Source organism: Ornithorhynchus anatinus, chromosome X1 (assembly GCF_004115215.2).
Source record: "Ornithorhynchus anatinus isolate Pmale09 chromosome X1, mOrnAna1.pri.v4, whole genome shotgun sequence".
NCBI lineage: Eukaryota > Metazoa > Chordata > Mammalia > Monotremata > Ornithorhynchidae > Ornithorhynchus > Ornithorhynchus anatinus.
Window position 1 is genome coordinate 92,937,002 of NC_041749.1, and position 22,315 is coordinate 92,959,316.

Below are 22,315 nucleotides of genomic sequence, written 5' to 3' on the forward strand. Positions count from 1 at the left end.
ACTTCTCCTTCCAGTTATCGCCCTATCTGCCTCCTACCCTTCCTTTACAAGATCCTAGAACGAATCATCTATACTCACTGCCTAGAATTCCTTAACTCCAATTCTCTCCTGGACCCCCTCCAATCTGGCTTCCATCCCCCCACTCTATCGAGACTGCTCTCTCCAAGGTCACCCATGACGTCCTTCTTGCCAAATCCAATGGTTCCTACTCTATCCTAATTCTCCTTGACCTCTCAGCTGCCTTTGACACTGTAGACCATCCCCTTCTCCTCCACACCTTATCTCACCTTGGCTTCACAGACTCCGTCCTCTCCTGGTTCTCCTCTTATCTTTCTGGCCATTCATTCTCAGTCTCCTTCACAGGCTCCTCCTCCCCCTCCAACCTTCTAACTGTAGGGGTTCCTCAAGGGTCAGTTCTTGACCCTCTTCTGTTCTCCATCTACACTCACTCCCTTGGTGAACTCATTCGCTCCCACGGCTTCAACTATCATCTTTATGCAGATGACACACAAATCTACATCTCCGCCCCTGTTCTCTCCCCCTCCCTTCAGGCTTGTATCTCCCCCTGCCTCCGGGACATCTCCACCTGGATGTCTGCCCGCCACCTAAAACTCAACATGTCCAAAACTGAGCTCCTTATCTTCCCTCCCAAGCCCTGTCCTCTTCCTGACTTCCCTATCACTGTGGATGGTACGACCATCCTTCCCGTCTCTCAAGCCCGCCACCTTGGTGTCATCCTTGTCTCAGCTCTCTCATTCACCCCACACATCCAATCCGTCACCAAGGCCTGCCGGTCGCACCTTCATAATATTGCCAAGATCTGCCCCTTCCTTTCCATCCAAACAGCTATCTTACTGGTACAGGCTCTCATAATATTCTGGCTGGATTATTGTGTCAGCCTTCTCTCTGATCTCCCTTCCTCCTGTCTCTCCCCACTCCAGTCTATTCTTCATTCCACTGCCCAGATCATCTTCCTGCAGAAACGCTCTGGGTATGTCACTCCCCTCCTTAAAAACCTCCAGTGGTTGTCTATCAACCTCCGCATGAAATAAAAACTTCTCACTCTAGGCTTCAAGGCTCTCCATCATCTTGCCCCCTCCAACCTCTCCTCCCTTCTCTCTTTCTACTGCCCACCCCACACACTCCGCTCCTCTGCCGCTCACCTCCTCACCATCCCCTGTTCTCGCCTATCCCGCCGTCGACCCCTGGCCCACATCCTCCCACTGTTCTGGAATGCCCTCCCTCCTCACCTCCGCCAAACTAACTCTTTTCCCCTCTTCAAAGCCCTACTGAGAGCTCACCTCCTCCAAGAGGCCTTTCCAGACTGAGCTTCCCCTTTTCCCTCTGCTCCCTCTGCTGCCTCTCTGCCCCCCGCCTTCACCTCCCCTCAGCTAAGTCCCCTTTCCCCCCTTTCCCTCTGCTCCTCCCCCTCTCCCTTCCCCTCCCCTCAGCACTGTGCTCATTTGCTCATTTGTATATATTTTTAATACCTTATTTATTTTGTTAATGAGATGTACATCCCCTTGATTCTATTTATTGCTATTGTTTTTGTCTGTCTCCCCCGATTAGACTGTAAGCCCGTCAATGGGTAGGGATTGTCTCTATCTGTTGCTGAATTGTACATTCCAAGTGCTTAGTACAGTGCTCTGCACATAGTAAGCACTCAATAAATAAATACTATTGAATAAATATGATTAATGAAATGCACAGAGTGGGCATTCTTCTGGATTTTCCTCAGGTTTGGAAGCTGGTACACAAGCACAAAGCTGAAGCATAACAGGACTGCAGTGTTTTTAAGGGGAGGCTAGCTGGAAAGAGCCAGGGATAAGTTCACCTGCCTCTGACTTTTCCTGCACACTTTTTGTGGACTAGGTGTCCATATGCTAGCAGCTACCTCAGCTATGCAGTGGGGAGTGAGAACAGAAGCCTGGCTGATGTCAGAGGATCTGGGAGGGGCTGCTTGATTGGTTTCTGGCTTTCCGGAAATGAAGAGGAGAATTTGACAAATGCATTTCATAGTTACAGCACACTTTTTGCAAACTATTTTACAACAATTTCAACTTGGGAAAGATGGGGTTATACTGTAAAGGTTTACTTAAACAAAGAGGAAAATGTGGTAAAGAGAAGCTAGGCAGTCTGCCCCATGCCAAATGGATAATTGAGGGTTATGTTGGCACTACTTGGAGGCTCATGGAAAATAAGTGGGAGATAAGGTACCACTGATATGTTCCCAAACCTTAGGATTTCTACAGTGAAATCTTTGCCTAATCGTGAAAATGGATCAAAACAACTTCATCAAATGGAAATAACTGTAGAGAATATGAAAGCATATTTTGTTTCCATTTTAAATCATCTGGAATTTGCTTATGTTTAAGCAATATTTTTAGAGTCAGGATACTTTTTATTGAGAAACAACTGTTTTTTAAAACAAATATTTCTTTCTGCAAAAAATAACTATAGAGCTGTTATTAAAGACTTCATTTTTTTTGTAAATTTCTTCATGCCCTGGAAGAAATAATGTGTTTCATTGCTACTTATATTTTTTTAATGTATGTGGTTTTTTGATTTAGAAAAATGATTCAGTTTTGTGACTCATGAAGTCAGTAAAGCTGGCTTATTTGGATAAAAACTAGAGTATGAAGCAACTGAGGTGTCTACATGAATGTATTTATGCAACACTGAAACATAACCATAAATGGGGACTTGATTTTTTTTTTTTTGCCATCTATTACTAGAATATATTGTAGTTAAAGAATTTGATGTTGTCATTTCTTAAAAGCCAAAAAACTCAAAACTTTGTCATCTTTGTTTACCTAGGAAATAATATTCAAAAGATTATCTGAGACAAATCCATTTAAATGTGTTTTTAGAAGAAAAGGAATTTTTTAAAAGCAGTATTTGTTAAGCATTTAGCAGCAAGCAATAGTGGAAAGAGGACAGGCTTGGGAGTCAGAGAATGTGAGTTTTAATCCCGGCTCCTCCACTTGTTCATTCATTCATTCAATAGTATTTATTGAGCGCTTACTATGTGCAGAGCACTGTAGTAAGCGCTTGGGATGAACAAGTCGGCAACAGATAGAGACAGTCCCTGCCGTTGGACGGGCTTACAGTCTAATCCGGGGAGATGGACAGACAAGAACAATGGCAATAAATAGAGTCAAGGGGAAGAACATCTCGTAAAAACAATGGCAACTAAATAGAATCAAGGCGATGTACAATTAATTAACAAAATAAATAGGGTAATGAAAATATATACAGTTGAGCGGACGAGTACAGTGCTGTGGGGATGGGAAGGGAGAGGTGGAGGAGCAGAGGGAAAGGGGGAAAAAGAGGGTTTAGCTGCGGAGAGGTAAAGGGGGGGTGGCAGAGGGAGTAGAGGGAGAAGAGGAGCTCAGTCTGGGAAGGCCTCTTGGAGGAGGTGAGTTTTAAGTAGGGTTTTGAAGAGGGAAAGAGAATCAGTTTGGCGGAGGTGAGGAGAGAGGGCGTTCCAGGACCGCGGGAGGACGTGACCCAGGGGTCGACGGCGGGATAGGCGAGACCGAGGGACGGTGAGGAGGTGGGCGGCAGAGGAGCGGAGCGTGCGGGGTGGGCGGTAGAAAGAGAGAAGGGAGGAGAGGTAGGAAGGGGCAAGGTGATGGAGAGCCTTGAAGCCTAGAGTGAGGAGTTTTTGTTTGGAGCGGAGGTTGATAGGCAACCACTGGAGGTGTTTAAGAAGGGGAGTGACATGCCCAGATCGTTTCTGCGGGAAGATGAGCCGGGCAGCGGAGTGAAGAATAGACCGGAGCGGGGCGAGAGAGGAGGAAGGGAGGTCAGAGAGAAGGCTGACACAGTAGTCTAGCCGGGATATAACGAGAGCCCGTAACAGTAAGGTAGCCGTTTGGGTGGAGAGGAAAGGGCGGATCTTGGCGATATTGTAGAGGTGAAACCGGCAGGTCTCGGTAACGGATAGGATGTGTGGGGTGAACGAGAGAGACGAGTCAAGGATGACACCGAGATTGCGGGCCTGAGAGACGGGAAGGATGGTCGTGCCATCGACGGTGATAGAGAAGTCTGGGAGAGGACCGGGTTTGGGAGGGAAGATGAGGAGCTCAGTCTTGCTCATGTTGAGTTTTAGGTGACGGGCCGACATCCAGGTGGAGACGTCCTGGAGGCAGGAGGAGATGCGAGCCTGAAGGGAGGGGGAGAGGACAGGGGCGGAGATGTAGATCTGCATGTCATCTGCGTAGAGATGGTAGTCAAAGCCGTGAGAGCGAATGAGTTCACCGAGGGAGTGAGTGTAAATGGAGAACAGAAGAGGGCCAAGAACTGACCCTTGAGGAACTCCAACAGTTAAAGGATGGGAGGGGGAGGAGGCTCCAGCACTTGTCTGCTGTGTGATCTTGGGCAAGCCATTTCTTGCCATTTCTTCACCCAACTTCTCTGTGCCTCAGTTACCTCATCTGTAAAATGGGGATTAAGACTGTGAGCCCCATGTGGGACAAACTGATTACCTTGTTTTTACCCCAGGACTTAGAACAGTCCTTAGCATATAGTAAGCACTTAACAAATACCATAATAATAGTCAAATGCTGTTCTAAGTACTTACAGTATTTAAGTGCTTACTATGTGCCAAGCACTAGTCTAAGCATTGGAGTAGATACAAGGTAATCAGATTGTCCCTAAGCGTTGGAGTAGATACAAGGTAATCAGATTGTCCCATGTGGGACTCACAGTTTTCATCCCCTTTTTACAGATGAGGTAACTGAGGCACAGAGAAGTTAAGTGACTTGGCCAAAGTCACACAGCTCACAAGTGGTGGAGCTGGGATTCGAACCCATGACCTCTGATTCCCAAGCCCGTGCTCTTTCCACTGAGCCATGCTGCTTCTAAAGAAGGAGTGGGTAGATATAAGTTAATTAGGTCGACACAGTACCTGTCCTGCATGGGGTTCAGAGTCTAGTAGGAGGGAGAACAAGTACTTGATTCCCATTTTACAGTTTAGGAAACTGAGTCACAGTAAAGATTTGAAGATTCATGGAGATTTAAGAAAATTGGATGTAATTTTATACCTTTGGTGTTTTAATTCAGCGAAACTCCTTTCCTAACATTTGTAATGCTATTTTCTCACTCAGAGGAGTCCAGATTTTATCATTTGTATAAAATATGGGTTGGTCACCTTTATGGACTCTGATTGGCTTAGAGATGGCTGTCAGGAAGTGAATGATTGGCTGGGAGGGCTGGCCCACAGGAATGGAAAAGCACAAGAGCCAGAGTCAGGAACCAGAAGGGATATTTATTACCTAAGGTGCATTTGATTGGATTATAGGCATACCTGGGTAATCCTATCTTACTGCTATCCATGCAGTTGAAGGAGTTGATTTACAACCCACTAATGAGCTGTGTAATTGGATTGATGCCTTCAGATGGGGTATGATTCATTTGGACATTTGCCAATCATCATATAATGATCAATCATCATATAATAATACTAATTATGACATTTGTTAAGCGCTTACTATGTACCAGGCACTGTATTAAGCTTTGGGGTAGATGCAAGCCATCTGTTGGGGGGTAGATGGGGCATTTCTGGGCAATTTCCCATGAGCCTCACAATGCTGCATCTGGGCTATACATATCCCAATAAGCCTCACAATGCTGTGTCTCAACTCCTTGGGGGGTGGGGGGTCAGCAGTCATGTCTGCCACCATAACCCCGGGTCCCCATAGCCACCATTCCTCAGGAAGACAGAGGGGAGGCATTGGGAGGGCACTGAATTGCTGCTAGAGGGGCAGAATTGGGGAGTCACTGAATATCCCACTTATCTCTTCCATAGATCCATCCCCTTGTCACTGGACAGATGACTACATAGTTTAAATCACCAGTCAATCAATCAGTGTACTAAGTGCCTGGGAGAGTACAATATAACACAATTAGTAGACACTTCCCTGTCCACAATGAGTTTACAATCTACAGGGGGTGAGAGACATGAAAACAAATTAATTATAGATATGTACATAAGTGCTGTGGGGCTGAGAGAGGGGTGAATAAAGGATGCATCTCCAAGTGCAAGGGTGATGCAGAAGGGAGTGGGAGAAGAAATGAGAGCCTTGTCAGGGAAGGCCCCTTGGATGACATGTGCCTCCACTTTTGAAGGTGGGGAGAGTGATTGTCGGATATGAAGAAGGAGGGAGTTCCAGGCCAGAGGCAGGATGTGGGTGAGAGGTAGGCAGTGAGATAGACCAGATCAAGGTACAATGAGTCAGTTGGCATTAAAGGAGCAAAGTGTGGGGGCTGGGTTGTATAGGAAAGCAGAGAAGTAAGGTAGGAGGGGGCAAGGTGATTGAGTGCTTTAAAGCTGATAGTAAGGAGTTTCTGTTTGATGCAGAGGTGGATGGGCAACCACTGGAGGATCTTGAGGAGTGGGGAAACTTTTATAGAAAAACAATTCAGGCAGTAGAGTGAAATATAGACTGGAGTGAGGAGAGACAGAAAGCAGGGAGCTCAGCAAGAAGGCTGATGCAGTAATCAAGGTGGGGTAGGATAAGTGCTTGGATTAGTACATTCGCAGTTTGGATGGAGAGGAAAGGGCAGACTTAGCGATGTTAGGCAGTGACATAAGGTGTCCACTTATTTGGTCCTCGAAGGATTTCACCTGATAAATGGGTCATAGCTCAAAATGGGGCTAATTCTTTGTGGAACGCCTGAGTCACAGCAGGGCTGAGGTAAAGGAAAAGTGGGAAGAGGAATAGCAGCAGGGCAGAGGAGGAAGATGGGAAGGCAGGAGAGCTGGGACCTGAGAGCCTGGACAGGACAGCTATGGGAGATAAGAGCAGTAGAGTCAGTCTCTGGCATGTGAGTCTGGCTGTGAAGGAAGCAGTGTTGAGGCAGAGGTAGGACCAGAAGGGAATATGTCTGTTTATGGTTGTATTGTACTCTCCCAAGTGCTTAGTACAGTGTTCTGCACAAAGTAAGCACTCAATAAATACAACTGAATGAATGAACAGGAGCACTAGCAAGAATAATGGAAGGGCAAAAGGCAGGAGCAGAGATCAGCCAGAGGTTAGGTCAGGTGCAGTTGGGTGCATCCTGGGTATTCAACTAGTTTATTGTAATTCTTTGCCTTGACACTTCTGTAGTATCTTTGAAATACAAAACTGAAAGGAGTTAATCAATAAATAGTATTTACTGAATGCTTACTCTGTACAGACCACTGTATTTAAACCCTTGAGAACATATGATAGAATTAGTAGACACGATTCTTGGCCCTCGTAGAGCTAGCATTCTAGCAGGAAAGACAGATACTAAAATAAATTGCAGATAGAGGGAAGCAACAGAGTTTAAAGATATGTACGTAAGTACTGTCAGGAATGTGGTTGGGGTGAAGAAGTAGTGAGAGAAATGATGTGGGGATATGCAATTATTGAAGCCCTCAAATGCAGCCATCTCCTTCTAGGTAAATGAATACCGGAACTATCCAGGACAGTAATCACATTTTCAATAATCTACAGAGACAGAGATTTGATAACTTCTCCTGTAAGCTTCTCTCAGTAATCACCTGGACAGTCAAAGAATTATTCCTTCAGTTTAAGTGAATTTTCTCTTGCAGTAATAGAAATCTATTTCCTCTTTGTTCCTCTGTGGAAATCAAGAGCAGCCAGTGAGTTTCTGTCTTAGAGCAACTGTTTTCTTTCTCTTGAATCATTACCCTACCCTGGACTGGATTCTGTTTCATCTGCTTCTTTTAAAATGTGACCAAATCTAGACACAATACTCTCTCAGGGAAGCAGCATGGTTTAGTGGAGAGAGTATGGATCTGGGAGTCAGAAGGTAAGGGGTTCTAATCCTGGCTCCACCACTTGTCTGCTGTGTGACCTTGGGCAAGTTACTTCATTTCTCTGTGCCTCAGTTACCTCATCTGTAAAATGAGGATTGAGAATGTGAGCCCCATATGGGACAGGACAGGGACTGTGTCCAACCAGATTGCTTGTATCCACTCCAGTGCTTAGTACAGTGCCTGACACATAGTAAACGCTTAACAAATACCATTATTATTATTATTAAGGGTCTGTCCCCCTCTCAGGGTCACACCTGGAGAGTTTCAGAGAAGTAGCGTGGCTCAGTGGAAAGAGCACGGGCTTGGGAGTCAGAGGTCATGGGTTCGAATTCCAGCTCTGCCATTTGTCAGCTGTGTGACTGTGGGCAAGTCACTTAACTTCTCTGTGCCTCAGTTACCTCATCTGTAAAATAGGGATTAAGACTGTGAGCCTCATGAGGGACAACCTGATTACCCTGTATCTACCCCAGTGCTTAGAACAGTGCTGTGCACATAGTAAGTGCTTAACAAATACCAACAGTATTATTATTATTTCCAGTACTCTACCAGTCCTGACTTTGGGAGGGAGAGTCAAGCCAAAGCATATTCAGAGAAGCAGCATGACTTTATAGGAAGAACCTGGTTTGGGGAGTCAGAAGATGTGGGTTCTAATCCCACCTTTGTCACTTGTTTGCTGTGTGGCCTTGGGCAAGCCACTTAACTTCTCTGTGCCTGTTACCTCATCTGTAAAGTGGGGATTAAGACTGTGGGCCCCAGGTGGGACAACCTGATTACCTTGTATCTACCCCAGGGCTTAGAACAGTGCTTGGACATAGTAAGCCCTTAACAAATACCATAATTATTTCTAGACTGTGAGCCTGTTGTGGGCAGGGATTGTCTCTATTTGTTGCTGAATTGTACTTCCCAAGCACTCAGTACAGTGATCTGCACATGTGAGCCCGTTATTGGGCAGGGATTGTCTCTATCTCTTGCCAAATTGTACATTCCAAGCACTTAGTATGTGCAGAGCTAAATGCTATTGAATGAATAAATAGTAAGTGCTCAATAAATACGATTGACTGAATGACTACTCATTCCATTCCTAGCTTGGGCAGTGGCTAGCGAGTGGAAAGCAATCTGCTACAAGTCAAAACTCACCTGTCCCGGGCAGCAGTGGCAAGGGAGAGAGTCGAGGGCAGAGACTCAAGTTTACTGCACAAAAGGAGGCAGTGGTAAACCACATCCGTATTTTTACCAAAAAAAACTCCATGGATACACTACCAAAACGATTGCAGTTGAAGGTGGGGCATTCTGGGAGAGATATGTCTACAACACTGCTATGGGTTGGACAGGGCTCGACAGCATAAGACAACAACAAGGGTCTGCCCAATGCAGAATAATAATATTGGTATTTGTTAAGCGCTTACTATGTGCAGAGCACTTCTAAGTGCTGGGGTAGATACAGGGTAATCAGGTTATCCCACGTGAGGCTCACAGTTAAACCCCATTGTACAGATGAGGGAACTGAGGCACAGAGAAGTGAAGTGACTTACCCAGAGTCACACAGCTGCCAAGTGGCGGAGCCAGGATTCGAACCCATGACCTCCGACTCCCAAGCCTGGGCTCTTTCCACTGAGCCATGCTGCGGATGCGTAATTTACTACATCATTATACTTTCCCAATTTTGGAAACTCCCTCAGGGAACATTTGTTTGGGACTTTTGTCATACATGACATTGTTTCCAAAAGAAACTCGGTACCATCAGTTTTAAAGCAGTCAGTTAGCCCACTCCTGTCTTACCTCACCAATTTCCTTCTAAAATCCAGTCCATACCTTTACTCCTCAAATGCCAACCTATTCTCTCTACCTCGATTTTATCTATTTTTCCCCTGACCCCTTGCCCACATCCTCTTGCTTGGAATTCCTTTCCCCAGCCTAAACAACAGACCATCACTCACCCCACATTCAAAGCCTTATTAAAATTACATCTCCTCCAAAAGACCTCCCCCAACTAAGTTCTCATTTCCCCTATTCCCTCTCCCTTCTGTGTCGCCTATGCACTTGCATCTATACCCCTTGAAGATTTGATATTCACCTCACCCTCAGTCCAAGAGCAGTTATGTACAGGTTACTCTACTTCTCTGTGCCTCAGTTACCTCATCTGTAAAATGGGGATTAAGACTGTGAGCCCCAGATGGGACAGGGTCTGTGTCCAACCTGATTACCTTGTATCTACCCCAGTGCTTGGAACATAGTAAGCACTTAACAAATACCATCATTATCATTATTATCATTACAGATCAGTCATTTATTTTTGTCTGCCTCACCCTCTAGGCTGCAAGTTCAGCGTGGTTCAGTGGAAAGAGCATGGGCTTGGCATGGGCTTTGGAGTCAGAGGTCATGGGTTCGAATCCCGGCTCTGCCACTTGTCAGCTGTGTGACTGTGGGCAAGTCACTTAACTTCTCTGTGCCTCAGTTACCTCATCTGTAAAATGGGGATGAAGACTGTGAGCCCCACGTGGGACAACCTGATTCCCCTGTGTCTACCCCAGCGCTTAAAACAGTGCTCTGCACATAGTAAGCGCTTAACAAATACCAACATTAAGTTCCTTGTGGGCAGGGATCATGTCTACCAACTCCATTGTACTATTTTCCCCCAAGTGCTTAGCACCGTGCACTGTTTGCTTCCTCTTGCCTCCCCCCCGCCATGTCACCCTAGCTCCCTGCCTCCCCTCGTCTGGCCCATCTCCCACCAGCAAATGCTGCCACCACTACAGCCACTGGTCTGACCATATCAGCCCCCAGGAGGAGGTTTATATTGGAACTGTGCTAGGGAAGCCCCCTCACTTCTTACCCAGACGCAGTGGGACTGCAAAGTTCTTACTATGTACTTTTTAAAACATAAACCTGTCAGGGATGGATTTTGTCCCCAAAGTGTGGGTGCCGCTGCTGCCATTCTCTCCCTCTCTCACCTCCCCTTCCTCCACCAACCGATCATATACTGTCTGGGGGAAACAATCAGAGGAAGCAACCTATGGGAGGGTGCAGTAGGATTCCTTTTCGCTTTCCTGCATCCTAGAATTTTACCAATCCACCTCTCATCCTTTGAAGAGCACACATCTCTAAGAGGTCTTCCCCAGCTAAGCCCTCATTTCCCTTCCCTTTTCCTCCCTTCTGTCTCACCTATGTACAAGGATCTGTACTCTTTAAGCACCTGATATTCACCCCACCCTCATCCCCACAACATTCATGTACATATCCACAATTTACTTTGTCATCTCCCCTCTGGACTGTAAACCTTTGGTGGGCAGAAAACATATCTACCAACTCTTTTGTAATTGTACTTTCCCAAGCACTTAATGGAGTACTCTGCCCATAGTAAGTGCTCAATAAATGCTATTGATGGAATGTTTGATTCTCCTCTGGTTCTTTTCAAATATGTTGCTTCCGTTCGGTTGGGATCTGTGGATTCTGGTTCCCACATCTGCTTAATCACTGCCCTTCTGCATTCCCAAACCTTTGCTTGAAGCTTTACCCTGCCTGCATTTCTTTTCCCACAATCTCCTTCGATCAGAAAGAGACTAGAGCACAGCCCATAAGAAGTCTAGTAACCCACACAGACAGGTATTGGACAAATGAAATTTGGGGCATCTTCTTGTCAGTGTCCAGCAGTAGCACACATAACTGTTTTCTTTTGCATGCTGCACACACTTTTAGACTAGCAATTTTGAGGATTTAAAATCTGCTTTTGCTCCTCTGCTCCTTATCAGTTGAAGATTAGAGCTGTATCCAACTGGCAGTTGGAGCAAAAAGCATGTCCATATATGGGTAATGACTTGTTCTTCCTTTGGTGCCAATACTTTCATAAATCATATTTTATTAAAACCAGATAGATTGCCAGCATTAAGTATAATAGAATGAAATTGGACTGTCAGCATACTGGATCACATTTCTATTTTAAACATTTTGGGATTTGAAATCATGTAAGTGCATCCTTCAAATGTACCGAAAATTTTCTAGTAAAAAGTTACCCACACCATAATTTTTCTCACCTGATAAAAAAGGAAAGGAAAACTATGACAACTTTTTCAATAGGGACACTATTTTATTTAAGAATTTAGAAAACATTTTCAAGATGTGTCAGCAGCTAAAACATTAAAGGAAAGATTAGCTCTTTAGTGTGGATCATCAGCCAAGCACAGGTGTGAATATTGTGCTTATTGGAGGGCTACTCACCTTTAGATTAGAAAGCTCTTGATTTATATAATTGCAATTGGCATGGCTAACTAGTTTAATTCCAAATAGTTAACTAGGTAAAAAAAATAGTCCCTTTGCAGAAGAGTTATAGGTATTAGACTACACATTCCTCAAAGGCAGGAATGTAATCTTATTCTTTATTCTTCCTTCTTTTCTGGTGGGGGTGGGTGGGCCTCTATAGATATCTGTCCTTTGTTTTTCCAAGATAAGGCTACTGACAGTAAAAGCCTATCTCTGAGTGCAAGTGTGGTTGACAAGAAAATGATGCATGACTGACACTCCCTTCCACATTGTTAAGCACATAAACAGAGTTACTTGTTATGCTAATCCAGGTGTCTCTGCTTTTGAAATGGCCCCCTGGTACTGTGGTTTGAGCATAGCATCCACTGGAAAAGGGTAACTACTCTTGTAATTGCTGCCTGCCAGGCTAGTCTAGCTACTGCCATAGTTTTGCAACTGTTAGGACACATAGTTTGAGAGTGTGCTTCACTATACCTATCAATAAATCATATTTATTGAGTGTTTACTCTGTGCAGAGCACTATGTTAAATGCTTGGGAGAGTATGCTATAAAAGATTTGGTAGACATGTTTGCTGTCCATAAGGAGCTCACAGTCTATCGGGAAGACAGACATTAAAATACATTGGTGCTGTGAGGTTGAGGATGGGGTGAAGAAAGGATACAATCCAAGTACAAGTCATGCAGGAGGGAGAGAGAGTAAGGGAAATGAGGGTTTTGCCAGAGAAGGCCTCTTGGAGGAGATGCGATTTTAATAACAGCTTGAAGGTGGGGAGAGTGATCATTCGTTGGCTATGAAGGGGGAGGGAGTTCTAAGCCAGAGGAAGGATGTGGGCAAGGGGTTGACAGTGAGAGAGATGATATCGAGGTACAGTGAGAACGTTGGCATTAGAGGAATGAAGAGTATGTGCTGGGTTGTAAATCAGTGAGATATTAAGAGCCCTGCTGTTTGTCTAGTGGAGAAAATACACTGCTCTGAGACTCAAGAGACTTGGGTTCTACTCCTGACTTGGCCTGCTGGGGCTAGGATATCAGTGGTGAAGGTTTCTGACCAAAGAACCACTTACAAGCACAGCAGGAATCCTGATGAAGAGCTGGTCAATTCATTTAATCAAATGAATTACTCCCTCTATTGATTCCCCCCTCCCAGCCCCACAACAGTTATATAAATATCTGTAATTTATTTATATTAATGTCTGTTTTACCCTCTAGAATGTAAGATCTCTGTGGGCAGAGAATGTGTTATATTGTTATATTTTACTCTCCCAAGTGCTTAGTACAGTGCTCTGCACACAGTAAGCACTCTGTGAATATCAGTGACTGACTGACAGGAAGACAGGCTCAGAAGTCAACTGAAATCTTGAAGTGGGTAAGACCTGAATTACCTTAACATGGCTGAGCTGATAAAAAAAAAAATGCTTGGAAATTGAGCCTTATTTTCACTTTCACAGTTCACTGGGTGATATGGGGCAAGATACCTTGTTATCATCATCCAATCTTCATTGTTATGATAGAGTGGCAAATGTCAAATACCCGTGTGTGTCACTCTAATAGATCTTTATAAGATTCTAAAGTTTTAGGTAGACATGGGAGACAAGGCAGATTGACACATATTTGATAAGTAAAAATGTAATAGAATCTGATATGAATATCTGATTAACTTGCATCCATTCCAGCACATTTGATGTATTGTAAATGCTTCATAAATACCATAATTCACCTACAAACACATACCAGAGTAAAACAAAATATTAGCAATAATTAATAACTGATGCTGAAAACTTTTCAATGCAAGGGACAAATAAATACTCCTCCTTTCCTTCCAAGAAAACAGAGCACTTTCACATATCACCCATGTGAGATCAAGAGAGACAGGCATTGTTAATCCCCATTTTCTAGAGAGGCAGGAGAGTACACATGATTTGCCCAAGGCTAATTAATCAAAAAATACAGTCCCCTATAGACAGGAAAGTCAGTGTGGGGAGGGAATGTGTCTGTTATACTGTTATATTGTACTCTCCCAAGAACTTAGTGTCTGCATAAGGTAAGTGCTCCATAAATACGATTGACTAGAGCCATAACTAGACTAAGTCTCTGACTTCCAGTCCAGTTCTATACTTGATGCCTCTATTCTTTGATCTAGGGAGACTGTTATTTAATCCTATCTTATTGAAAGTATTTTGAAGATTAATGAAATCAAGGCAATACTTGGGTTTCTTGGAATAAAGGTGCTTAAGTAGTGGAAAACCAAGTCAAAGCAAAACCTGCTGCTATTATCTCTGCAAGCTTCAGTTCCCCCTGGATTTAGTCTAGGTACATGGTTCTTGTGTTTATATTCATTTTGAATGGATAATTGTATTTCATATTGACAGAGTAGAGAAGGTCATACAACTCTGCCTATGTGCTATGCACACTATTTTTTGATTTGCTTGAAGCAACTAGATTTATTCTGCATGGTGAAAAGTTTTAAATGTTTGAGCTAGTATTGTGAAAGATGAAGTTTAAATCTTTCAGTGGTAAAAAAAAAAAACCAGTTAGTAAGATCAAGATTGCTCTATAATTCTTAGTTCATTCTTCTTGGAAAATACTACAGGACTTTAGTAGAGGGTTGGAAACATGGCATTCAAATTTCATTCATTCATTCAATCATATTTATTGAACACTTACTGTGTGTAGAGCACTGTACTAAAAGCTTGGAAAAGACAATTCAGCAATAGAGACAATCCCTGCCCATCCCAGGCTTTTTGAATTCTTATTTCTTTCAAAAGCAGGGGTGAAGGTAAAGAAGTACCAATTTAATCTGCTTTCTATCCCCAATACTTCAAGACATAAAACATTAAAATTTAAGTTGTCAATATTTACATTTCAATTTGGATTTGTTGATTTATCATTCCCTCTTAACTCTGCCACAGTCAAGTTGGGTAAGTGCATTTGTGTAAGGAACTTATAGGAGATATAACATGAGAGCAGCATGGCCTAGTGGAAACAGCCTGGGGCTGGGATACAGAGGACCTAGGTTCTAATCCTGCTTCTACCACTTGCCTGCTGTGTGAGCTTGGACAAGTCACTTAACTTTTCTGTGCCTCACTTCTCTCATCTGCAAAATGGGGATTCAAAACTGTTCTCCCTCCTACTTAGATTGTGAACCCCATGTGGGACCTGATTATCTCGTATCTACCCCAACACTTAGCAGAGTGCTTTGCACAGTGTTTAATATATACCATTATTATTATTTTTCCATGGTTGTCAGTTGAATCATCATATATTTGGGAATGTGTTCCTTGCTCTCTCCCTTAGAGTGGGTGGATAGAAGACCCAGGTTTTTCATCTGGGTCTCTTTACCTTGCCTAGCAATTTGTTCTTTCCCTACCCTAAGAACACACACTCTCTCTCTCTCTCTCTCGCTCGCTCCTCCCCTGACCCGCCCCCACCATCCATTGCCTCTCATTGCCCTCCCAGTTTACCTCACTTCTCCACAGCCCCACAGCCCTCTTGGGTGGTTGGCCCATTCATACTGAGTGGAAACATTGAGTGCATTTTGGAGAGAAACTCCAAGCATATCGATCAGGTAAACTAAACTGAGGGAGGGCATGGGAATAATGTGCTGGGAATTCCCCTAGCATCGATCATTGTGGCACCTAGAGGCTTTGACAAGGAGATCGTTTTAGCAGGAAGACAAGTAACTTGTAGAAGAGAAGGATGAACCTGAATGTTGAAAGAAGCCAGGTTCATTAAGTACACACAATGCTTTGAGAATGTCCAAAAGAAGGATTTATTCAATTCCAAGTTTGCCAGATGATATACTTACAAAATGAAAGGAATTCCAATCCCTCAAACAAATGTCAATGTGAAATAACTGAAATATTGATGTTTTTATTTAATAAATCTAAGTATACAATAAAATGAGCACAGAAGTCTAAGGCTACTCTCTCTGAAGATCTAGTATGATGATAATAGGAGTAGAAACTAGTCTTGTATCTAATGACGAACTGAAAATAATGCACAAAAAGTACAGTGATACAGTAGAAGATCTGAAATGCTCTTTTCCAAAATCATCAGTTGCATTAAGATGTTCACATTCCTCCTATTCAAAATACAGGAGTGTCCTGTATTTATCCACATTGACATGTTCAAATTCTTTACATTTAATGTTGAGAAAATAGTATACATATTGCATTTTTCTACTCATTTACTTTAAAATATGCTTTAAAGATTTCTTTAGAACAAGCCAGAGTTGGAAGATTTCTTAAAGTGAATTAACTCATAATCCTTTGGTGAAATATTGGAAAATCCCATATTTCATTGACCACAGCATATTCAAAAGGGGCACTGATGTCCCTCATGAATACTAGAAAAGGGAATGCATGTGACATCATACATGTTACATTGGGTGCACGGCCTAATGTGATGATGTGACAGGAGCCATTTTGTGGAATTATGCAGATTTCATGCTATCCTAAAGTATTTCTCAGGGAAGGGGGATACCTCTCTGAACACACCCACCCCCAGCTCAGACTCAACTTGCTCCAGCGTTCCCCTCCCAGGTCAGTATGAAGTCTGGTGCAGTGTCCAAGCAGCATAATTCAGCAGCTGGAGCCATGATAGAGGCAGGTTCAGTGCTGAAAATAAACTGTACATAAAGTTGTCCTCTACCACTACAGATCCGGACAAGGGACAGGCCAACTGAAACCCACACTGGTCATTAGAAAACCAGACATCTGGCCACACAGCAGTGTTTCCAGTCCAACCTAGGCAAAGAAATAAGCCACCCACCTTTCTCTGAGCAAAACAAATCCTCCTCCAGAAAATTCAGAGATGAACAAACCAATTATACACTTCATCTGGGCTTTGCACAGTTAAGAATGCAGTGATTTATAGATTTGCCTTACACTAACTTTATGGAAACCATACAGTTTTTAAAGCCCAAATGAAACAATTCCCCAAAGCCTTCTCAGATAATGTCTAATTGGGTTGCTGAATAGCAGAATCTGTTGCCTATTCCAATTAACTTGTACCATTATGCCACAGTTGGTTTGAGTTTTCACTGATGCCACATGTGGTAATTCAATGAGACACAAAGCCCCTGTTCTCTAGCAACATTGTAAATCTACAACTGGTATTACTAATCCTTACTGAATTTAGTAATCCACTCTAAAGTACTAAAGGAGTCTTGGTGGAAAGCAAGAACTACTCAATTTTGTGCATAACACAAATCTAAAGCTTTGTTATGAAAAGGTGTAAACTCAGAGTTCTCATTTTCTTGCACCTTCCTAGTTTGGGGTAGAAATTCACTAAGAAAGGCTGTTAAAGACTTTAAAAATATTCCAACTACACAGAATTAAGATGGTTTGAAAATTATAATTTCTTCATGAGTATTCTATGATCCCAAATCCACACTCTACAGTCATATACGGTGTCTTAGAAAGAGATGGACTATGTTAGAATCTCACAGCTTTTTATTACAGCTAAGTACTCTACCCAGTACTTTTGTTGTTGCTATAAAATACTCAACCCTTGATTATTCAGGGGCTAATTTACTATTGTAATGTCAGCAGAGCCTCTGCTGCATGCTTTTGGCCATTGCTCAGGTCACTCCCCCAGTGAGTAAAAAGAGAACAATAAAGGAGGTGTTCTTCAAGGGAGGTGATTTTGTTGCTCTAAGAACAAAATTTGGGCAGGGAGAAGGCTGAGACCGTGGGTTGAAATCAGATTTTAGGATGATCTGCATTTCACAACCATCCTGGATAATCCCTAGTTTGTTTTGGGGAGTGTTTGCTTTTTGGTAGCTTTGGAGACAAGGGAGATGGTCAATATGCATATTCTCCAAAAGGTATTCATTCAATCATTTGAGCGCTTACTGTGTGCAGAGCATGGTACTAAGTACTTGGGAAAGTACAATACAGCAATAAAGAGGGACAATACCTGCCCACAACAAGCTCAAGAGGAAGTGACACTGGGGCATCCTAGTGGGGCTAAAATATATTTTTTAATGCAATGGCAAGATATTTTCAGAATTGACTAATGGTCAATAGAAGATAGTTTTACTGATTGTAGTTGGATCCTCCAGTTCCAATCAATTTAATTATTTTAGTTTTATCAAGATCTCAGCTCTGGTCAATCAACTTCCAAGATTCAGAACAGCCTGGTTATATCTGCTCATTGCTAAGAAGAATGCTTTATGAGACCTAGAGAATCTTGATCTATGTATCTAGCTTTTTGGAGGAAATTCAGTTGAGTCTGATTTTATAGGTGAAGTGGGTCCTTGGCTGGTTCTGTCAAGGAGTTTCTTTGCCCAAAGGACCCTCTTGCTAATGTTGGGGGTAGGACCCCCATGTAGGACAGGAACTTTGTCTGAATTTATACCCTTGTATCTACCCCAAGGTTTAGCACATAAGTGCTTCACGCATGCGTAATTCATGTTTACTCTACCTATCTCTCTCTCTTCACTAACCTGAAATTAATGTGGCTCTTTAAAGCCATTTCTAAAGTCTAAATGACCAAATGCTTTGTGTGCTTTTATCCCGAAAAAAGCTCATCATGACAAAAATACACTTTGAAATTTAAATGTCATTTGAAAAAGTAGTAAATTGTAATTGGATTCCAAACCACCTACTGCTTGAGCTTCTGGGTTCACAAAAGCATTTCTACAAAATTTAGCTAATTGAATTTGCATTCCAGGAACCTCCCTACCTGGTATACTATTGAGATTTGATTTAGTTCTTTTCCTGTTGACAGACAGTAATCTTCTCTTCCCAATTTACTCATAATAATGTGTTTTAGTTCCCTACACTCAGATATCCTTTCCATTAAAGGGAACCTCACAGAGAAATTGATTTTCAAGTTATTTGCAAGTGACACACCAGATTCTAATTTGAACCCAACATATAATGGTTCTCTTTGTGGCCTTCCTCATCCTTGTGAAATACCAAGAATCCAGGCTTGATTCTAGGCGATGGGGCTTCAGAGGGACAGCCTTTTAAGAACGCTTGGATTTACTGCAGGTTGGACACAGGAGCTTGCCTTTTTCCACGATGTAAGCTCTGCCCGTCAGCAACAGCTCACAGCCCTCACAGACAAAGTGCTTCTTGTGCCAGGCCAGATCTTCAACTCGCTGATAGTCCTCAGAGAATATTATCTAGGGAACATAAAAACAAATGACTCAATTTCTGTCTGTCAGGCCTCTTAGAGAAATAAATCTCAGCCTGAACAAGAAAAAAGTGAAGCATCTTGTCAGAATAGATCCCAAACTTGCCAAGTAGATCAGACACTGTTTTCCAGTGAACCTTTGCTGGACTTTGAGGAGAATCTATGTATGTGTTACAAGCCCCACCCCCATCCCTCACATACCAACCAGAACCTTCCTGGATCAGGGGAGCCTCAGTGACACGTAGTAGAGTTTAAACCACACCTGTGATTGCCAAGGTTACTATGGAAAGTTTTTTACTTCATTTTACCAATGTGCAAGGGAGTGACACATAATAATGTTGGTATTTGTTAAGCACTTACTATGTGCAGAGCACTGTTCTAAGCACTGGGATAGATATCCGCTCACTCCAAATCTGTAGTGCCTATGCACATCTTGATTCTATTTATTGCTATTGTTCTTGTCTGTCTCCCCCAATTAGACTGTAAGCCCATCGAAGGGCAGGGACTGTCTCTATCTGTTACCGATTTGTACATTCCCAGTGCTTAGTACAGTGCTCTGCACATAGTAAGCGCTCAATAAATACTATTGAATGAATGAATGAATACAGGATAATCAGCTTGTCCCACATGAGGCTCACAGTTAATCCCCACTTTACAGATGAGGTAACTGAGGCACTGAGAAGTTAAGTGACTTGCCCACAGTCACACAGCTGACAAGTGGCAGAGCTGGGATTCAAACCCATGACCTCTGACTCCAAAGCCTGGGCTCTTTCCACCAAGTCACACTGCTTCTCTACATACACTAACTCACTCCACCACCCAAGGGTCCAATACCAGTCTATGGCCAAAGGAGCCCATTCTGTCAATGCTTCTTCTTTCTGCTTCCAAGTGCCACTCTCCTGCTGCTCCATTGCTTGCTTTTCTCAGCATGCTTCCAGGGGGTTACACTGTGCCCTCTTTATCTGCCTCAGACATTGCAACAGTAACACTCATTGATTGGTCCAGGCCCATTACTGGGTAGAACAGGGAGAGAAAGCCACGCCTCTCTCCACGCTCCGCCCCCTACAGGCCAGCAATCACCTGCCTCAAGTAGAGCCCATCGGTGGCCTCATAAAGTCTCTTCCTTGTGGTTGTTTGTGGGTTTAGAGTCACTAAAAAGGCTGCTTGCTGAGGGTTCACCACAGTATGTATCTGGTGAAGGTAAGGCCAGTTTTTGGCATACATTTCTGGATGATTCTTTAGCTGTTCTGGTGATAAAAACCCCAGCACCAGGCCTACTTTACTTGTACTTCAACTACACAGCTGCTTCATTTCCTTTGGTCCTAACTTGAGGATGTCTTCACTTTTCTGTGCTTGTATCTGACCAGTCCTTTTGTATGGCCTTCAAAGTTTCCTGTCCCTTTCCTCAATCCCTAAACCTCATATTCTCACCTTCTATGCTTTTTTGTTTGGTAGTCTTGTACCTTTTACTGTTTTGCCCATATAGATGTCTGGAGGTGTCAACTGGAACTCAAGGTTAACCTGGCTAAAGCTAAATTTCTCATCTCCTTAGATTAGTTTCCTGGCCACTCTCCTAATGACTGATATGTTGATATGTTGGCAGAGAAACTGGGAAGTGAAGACAAGCATTTTTCAAGGGGGTTCATGGCCCCACCTTGAGCCCCAGGTGAGGTTGGGGCTCAGAGGGGTGAAATGGTGGGGGAAACTTGGGAGCTGAGTGTTAGAAAATGGAGAGCAAACATTATCTGGGATTTCAAAAGCCTAAATTTATCATTCTGGTGACTTTCATTTCCTACCAGGCCCCTGTTGCTGCAAAGGAACTACAACTTTCTAGAGCTTATTTTATAAATTCATCATCATCTTTGGTATTTATTGAGCACTAACTGTATGCAGAACACTTTACTGAGTGCTTGGTAGATACATTCCCTGCCCACAATGAGCTCTCAGTCTAGCGTGAGGTGACAGGCATTCATACAAATAAATATTTTATAATATATGATTTATAGATATGTATACAATTGCTGTGGGGTTGAGGATACGGCAAAGGTCAAATGTGCAAAGTGTATAAACGATGCAGAAGGGAGAGGGATCCGAGAAAAGGAGGGTTTAATCAGGGAAGGCCTCTTGGAGGAGATATGACCTTAATCAGGATTTGAAGGTGGAGAGAATGGGGGTCTGGTGATTCATTCATTCAATCGTATATATTGAGCTCTTACTGTGTGCAGAGCACTGTATTAAGTGCTTGGAAAGTACAATTCAGCAATAGAGACAACCCCTGCCCACAACAGGCTTACAGTCTAAAAGGGGGGAGACGGACATCAAAACAAGTAAACAGGCATCAATAGCATCAATAGAAGGTGATTATGGAAGGGGGGAGGCAGTTCCAGGACAGAAGGAAGACATGGAAAAGGCATCAGTGGCAAAATAGATTAGATCGGGGTACACTGAGTACACTGGCACAAGAGGAGCGAGATGTGTGGGCTGAGCTTTAGTAGGAGATCATTGAGGTGAGGTAGGAGGGGGTAAACTGAGTTACTCCTTTAAAGTCGGGGTAAGAAGATTCTATCTGATACGGATGTGGATGGGCAACCACTGGAGGCTTTTGAGGAGTGGGTTGACATGGACTGAACCTTTTTTAGAAAAATGATCTGTGCAGCAGAGTGAAGTATGGATTGGAGTGGGGAAAGACAGGAGGCAGGAAGGTCAGCAAAGAGGTAAGTTTAGAATCAAAGTGGGATAGGATAAGCAACGTGGCTCAGTGGAAAGAACCTGGGCTTGGGAGTCAGAGGTCATGGGTTCGAATTCCGGCTCTGCCATTTGTCAGCTGTGTGACTGTGGGCAAGTCACTTAACTTCTCGGTGCCTCAGTTACCTCATCTGTAAAATTGGGATTAAACTGTGAGCCTCACGTAGGACAACCTGATTACCCTGTATCTACCCCAGTGCTTAAAACAGTGCTCTGCACATAGTAAGCGCTTAACAAATACCAACATTTTTATTTTTATTTTATAAGTGCTGGGATTAGTCTAGTGGCAGTTTGGATGAAGAAGAAAGGGTGGATTTTAGCAATGTTGTGAAGATAAAATTCATGGGGAAAGGTAAA

The 22,315-nt window shown here is 43.2% G+C and overlaps 1 protein-coding gene across 2 annotated transcripts in view; it reads right to left on the bottom strand.

Annotated features, from left to right (window-relative positions):
* Positions 1-15,814: 15,814 nt before the first annotated feature.
* Positions 15,815-22,315, bottom strand: part of LMCD1 (LIM and cysteine rich domains 1) — an 85,363-nt gene continuing 78,862 nt past the window's right edge. For both annotated transcript variants that reach the window (XM_029051742.2, XM_007669652.3), the window contains one exon: positions 15,815-19,202. In XM_029051742.2, coding sequence (XP_028907575.1) covers positions 19,044-19,202 — 159 coding nt within the window. In that variant the 3' untranslated portion in view covers positions 15,815-19,043. The remainder of the gene's footprint in view (positions 19,203-22,315) is intronic.